Here is a 5,839-nt window from a genome sequence, read left to right as displayed (position 1 = left end):
CATAGTTCTATAAAAACTTTGTAAGTGGCTAGAAAGGACTGAGCTGATTACAATGTAGAGCACAGTATGTATAATAATAAGGACAAGGATACTTTCAAAACAGGTCATTTCTTTATTTTACATATAAACCATTTTATAAAGCCTGTTGACCACAGCCTGTATACTAATATAAGCAAAGACATTAGACATTAAATAACACACAAACACACACGGAAATCACTTTTTGGTACGAAAGGGTGTACACATTCATGCCAAACCGGTTTAAATTCAGGCTGAAGTTGAACTTTCCAAGAGAAGGCTTGTATTTACTCGGGGCGTGTCCTATTGTGACAAGACAATCGGTCCGCCAATCAAAATGCGCATTTATGTAACAGGAAGAGATGTTACGAAAACAAGCGCTCCTAACAGCACACACCTTGTTCGCCCAGACATCGGTTACCAAACACTCGAGTTGACTGGTAATTATGTCTTTTTCTATCTTTATATGTTATTATTTTACTGTAAAAAAAATAATTTTGCTGTGTTTTGATAAAAAGCTACACGTCCACCGAAATAAGAAAAAAAAGCGATTGCATTTGTAGGAAGTTGTTGAATAACCTAAGATGCGCGGTTTTACATTATTGTTTAACTTTGCAGCGGCTGGAAAGCTGAGTTTGCTTCTGTCTTATCCTTGGAAAAGGAGGTTTGGATCATCAGTCATGCTGAAAGCTGTGGGACAAGTGTTGTTCTCAACTGGTCTGCAGAATCCGAAATTCACTGCAGAGGAGAAAAAGGTAAGTGCTCTGCAGTTTAGCTCATAAAACAGAATATTGGACCTTTGGTCTGAGCTTGTCCCCACTGTCACGGGACAACAGGGTGATGTGCATTAAATGAGTGCTTGATGTTCAGTTGACAGCAGAAGAAACCACAGTAAACTTGGTTAAACTATTAACCCCTGTGTCGTGTGTGCACTGCGTTATGCATATTTCCACTTTTTGATTTTTTAGTTCTTGTGATGCTGAATTTATCCAGTAGATCATCCAGATGTTTGTGCTAAATATAAACAAGAATAAAGACCAATTCGAGAAAGTCTTGTCTGATATAAGATTTGTAACTGATTAACGGCCCTTTTTTTGTTGCATTATTAATTTCATAACGAGCTAAATATTTTCAAGTGGTGAAATGTGTGAACTGCAGGCAGGTCAGTTCACACCCAGACTCTTCTGTTATGAAGTTGTGCTGTTGTAATAGCACAGCTTCATAATAGCACGTATACAGCTGGCATCATCTGGATGCCAGCTGTATACGCTGGATAAGCTGTATGTGTTGTTCTAAAACCTGTATATACAGCGGGGGTGGAACTACAGGAGGGGCAGACAAAAGAAATGTCTGACAACAGAAATTTTCCATTTTGCTTTAGTGCATTTTAAATGAACGTTGGCCCAGAGAAGAAGGTAGTGTTTCTGGATCATGTTTCATATATATATTCATGGATAGTGAACCGTGTTCATAGACAGTGATTTATGGAAGGGCTCCTGAGTCCATGCAATGATTTCCATGACAGACTCGTGCCTGTTTTTAAAGCAATGCTGCCCGAGAGCACAAACCTCACAAGAATCCAGAATTGATTTTGGGGCCTTTTCTCACCTTTTGATATTATGTATTGTAGATGATGAGATATTTAAAGTCTTAGATGTCCTTTTTATTCTGTGTCATGTTACTGATGTGCTGACAGTTAACCTAATTGGTGCAAAATTTTCCTCCAGATGTTACTTTTTAACACCACCAACACCACCTTGAAACATGTTGCAGCCATCAAATTCAAAATGAGCCAATGTTTTTCTTAAAAGTTTTATATTTTCTCAGTTTCAGCATTTGATATATTTTTTCTGTTCTATTGTAATGAAAATATGCTTTTAGGAGTTTTGCAAATCATTGTGTTATGTTTGCTGTGTGAAATTTTCACACAGCAATTTTTTTCACACAACTCCAGTTTTCTAGATTTGTGGCTAAATGAGTCATATTTTTGTTGTAACACACATTTGAAGAAAAAATGGGATTGTCTTTTTCACAGTTTCGAGGTATTTTGTATACATAATCTTGGATATTTTTTAAAATTGCTCATTAATAATCAATTGTCATCCTCATTGTGCGCCTGTGTGTGGCAGGGACAGGACTATGAAATCCGCACCTACCAGCCCACTAAGTGGGTGAGCACCTCTGTGAGCGGGATGCAGCTGGAAGCAGCCTTGTCTACTGGCTTCCGTAGACTCTTCAACTACATCCAAGGCAACAATAAAAACAGTGAGTTTCATGTTACTGCTATCACCTTCACGCAAGGTAAGCTGAGCCTGTGTTGCTGAGGCTGTGCGAGTTTTATTTTGTGGCGCTGTGGCAAATCTGTTACAAAACCTACACGTCACAATGGCAGTATTTTAATGTTGCACAATAAATTTACAGAGAACTGGGGTTCCAAGGCATCAATGGATGGAAAAGTCGGAGAAAGTGCACTTTCGTTCCTGCTCAGCACTTTGCAACAGTTCCTCCTGTCTTACTTTTGCCTTGCTCAGCAGTTTGCAGCAATATTTATGAGAATATATATTGTTTGTGTTGCTGGCTCCTGAGGTCAGCAGCATAAGGAGATTGTGATCTGTAAACATGGCGTTTAATCCCATTCATCTGGCGCACATCGTGGTTACAGCCCAACCATCTGTACAGCTGTCACCATTCACCAAAGTTTCGATTCACCAGCTGGTGACTGATAGTTCGTTTAGGAAATTTAACATCTGTAAATCTTACACAAGCTGGTTATATTTCAGCCCTATTATCATCATCATCATCATGTTTGGCATGTGCGGCTACTCTTTCTTTTCAACAAAAGAACCTCCTTTCTTGCTGGTTCTATAGAGGCCAAAGTGGAGATGACGGCCCCCGTGACGTGCTACGTGAAACCCGGGGCCGGCCCTGCATGTGAATCTCAGTTCACCGTATCCTTCTACATCCCAGAGGAGCATCAGGCCACTCCACCCGAGCCCAACGAGCCCGAGGTGTTTATAGAGCACAGGAAGGAGTTGACGGTGTATGTCAGGTAGGGTACAAACAGAGCCGCCAGGTTAGACTTTGGATTGTTTATTTTGTGAAAGTCCAAAACAAATACAGTGATCAGCCATGAGTGGTTTAGTTTTTTTTTTCTTTAAAAAAAAAGAAGAAGAAAGAAATCAATCTTTTGTCTATTCCTCCAGGACATACGGTGGTTTCTCCAATGATAACATGAAGCGTGAAGAGCTGCTGAAGCTTATGGAAAGTCTGAAGAGGGATGGAGTCCAATACATTGAGAAACCGTACTACGTAGCCGGGTACGACAGCCCTTTCAAACTGACCAACCGCAGGAATGAGGTTTGGATCCTCAAGAACGAAGAGGAGCAGTAGAGCGTTCCTGGGTCACTCTATCCTATCAAAATGTTAGTGAAGGGAATTTAAATGTGATGATTTGATACATTTCTGTTTGACCAGAAACAAAAGTTAGATTTGTTACTTACACTAAAAGTTACTGATTACTCACTGAAAAACTTGATAAGGAGACTAATTACACGACAACTAGAGGTCCTGTCGGCCATGTGAAGCAATATAACCAGTAGGTGGAGCCAAGTAGTCAAGAAAATGTTTCTTATGTTAACAGAAAACCCCACAAGTACGTCTTAATTTAAAAAAAAATATTTTTTTTAAATGAATATTTTCAAAATACACTAATTTTAGGCTTTTGATTGTGCATGTTGCTAACCTCCTTTTTCACAGCAGATGTTTGCGCCTGACAGGGCAGGGACAGCACCCATGTGACTGATAACATTCACAGTGTGAGCCGGGTCCAGGGAGGGCAGTGTAGGCTGGCTCACTGTGGGAGCACACTGTGTACCTTTCCTGTGTGCGACGGACACGAAGCTTCTTGCTTTTCATTTACACTCCCACACTAGCAGGTGAGAGCAGCCACGTGTCACTCAGGCGACGCTGCTTAGATTTGCCGTGTCATCAGATGTTTCCATCAACAAAGATCTGTTTAAGTCATGCTGACACCATAAATATATCTATTTTAGGATCACTGGCTACACTCAGAATATGTGAGACTTTCAAAAGTAAACCAGAATATATATATATATAGTCTTTCCTGCAGGTCTTGTTGGAAGACTTAGTGAAAACAGTTAACCCATAATCATGAAACACAATTTCAAACAAACAGTTTCAGCTGCTTTTTCCTGCAACGTCAAGTCGAAGCCTTTGCTGTGAAAAATGTTCAAATAACATGGCAACTAACTGCTACTTGTTTACACTCGCATATTGATGTGACAGGACTGTGTGTAGGAAACAAAGAAAGCAAAGGAAATGTTCGTAGTTGGGTTTTTAAGTCAGTCCTAAAATAATACTAGTGCCTTTATGGACATTAAAACACAGATAAATCCAGTCATCGCTGTGTGTAAAAGTGCAGTCTGACGGCTATTAGATGCAACTGTGAGGCTTTGTCAGTTAGAGTTACGTGAATCAGCAGTCAAAATGGGGGGGAAAAATAGTTTTTTGCAGTTTAGTGAGGACTCGCAGTCCATAAAAAAAATAAATAAATAAATCTACACAAAAATTATCAGTGCATCTAAAAGTGCAGAAGCCTCAAATTTGTTTTCACTGAACTTTGGAGTATAATATTTGCACACGCCACGAGTTCAGCCTGTGAAAATGTGTCTCCTGGTACTTGGATTTGAGTCGCATTAAGAAAGGGATCGCATCAAATCCATTATGACCAGAGGGATCAAGTGCAAGGGATTAAGCATTAAACATATTTTGACTTTGTAGATCAGCTGCACAGTTTAGCAGAAGGTTTGTGTTGTCAGTCAGCTCTGGGAAGGTGACTCTGCCTGGCAAGCGGCCGAGCGTCGGTAAATCTCAGTTTATCTGCTCTCAGGCCTCACTTACTGCCACTGCGACCGCATATGCATCCATTGTGATGAATGGCTGGGCCCGTCGCAACACGTCTCATAAGCTGTCATTTTTGTCAATGAATATAAATGTGTGTTTAACCAGCTTTGTGCTCAATTGCTCAGACTGACCATTTTTGGTTTAATATTGACAGAGAGCTAATAAAAATGTGCCTTTTTTCTTTTATATCTTCATATAATCATTAAGTGTGTGTGTGTGTGTGTGTGTTTATTACTCATAGTAGTACTCGGATGAAGAATCATGGCACGAGCAATGCACTGATAAGAATATTGGGAAATTTGAAAGTTTACATAATGTAAATTGTCTTATCTAATCAATAACTCATGATTAAACCATTATTCGGATCATAAATGTGCGTTTAAGTATTTGTCATTTGTATTTCCTGCTGGGCTTTTTCAGTCACAGATTCCAGTTTCACGTGTTCAGTAACAGATAAAATCTGGATCGTCCTCGGCGCTCGTATCGATCGTTTGTCAGCCGCGGCTCACTTCGCCCTTCCTCACCTCACCTCACGTCTCCTCTCGCGCCCTCGTCGCTCTCAGCCCGATGTCTGCTGAGTCACTCATTTTATTTGTGGCAGAATTGTTCCCAATATCATGTTCACACACTCAGCAGAAATTATGTATTTTTTTTTATCCTCTGTTCATGCATACACACACACATATTGATCTCGTTGGCCGTGCTCAGCAAAGCGAAACATGCTGTGGAGGGGATCGGTATAATGAGGCTCACTGTTTTAATCTAAACACCACAGTTTTGTATTTTAATTTTATCTCCTCCCCTCCAGCCTGGCGGAGACTAGAGCTGATGATGTGAAAGTACTTTCATTTTCTGGTGAGATTAACTGGAGAAATTTACTGTTCAGTATGGACGCAAC

The 5,839-nt window shown here is 40.2% G+C and overlaps 1 protein-coding gene across 1 annotated transcript; it reads left to right on the top strand.

Annotated features, from left to right (window-relative positions):
• Window positions 1-350: 350 nt before the first annotated feature.
• On the top strand, window positions 351-5,313 carry hebp2 (heme binding protein 2). Its single transcript, XM_082505127.1, has 5 exons — window positions 351-458; window positions 637-773; window positions 2,148-2,283; window positions 2,887-3,067; window positions 3,222-5,313. The coding sequence occupies exons 1-5, from the start codon at window positions 356-358 to the stop codon at window positions 3,406-3,408; spliced, it is 744 nt and encodes a 247-aa protein (XP_082361253.1). The 5' UTR covers window positions 351-355; the 3' UTR covers window positions 3,409-5,313.
• Window positions 5,314-5,839: the final 526 nt, after the last annotated feature.

This window comes from Aulonocara stuartgranti (assembly GCF_965226115.1).
Source record: "Aulonocara stuartgranti genome assembly, chromosome: 15".
NCBI lineage: Eukaryota > Metazoa > Chordata > Actinopteri > Cichliformes > Cichlidae > Aulonocara > Aulonocara stuartgranti.
Note: the sequence above shows the minus strand (reverse complement) of the source record. Positions and strands in the feature narration are given on the sequence as shown.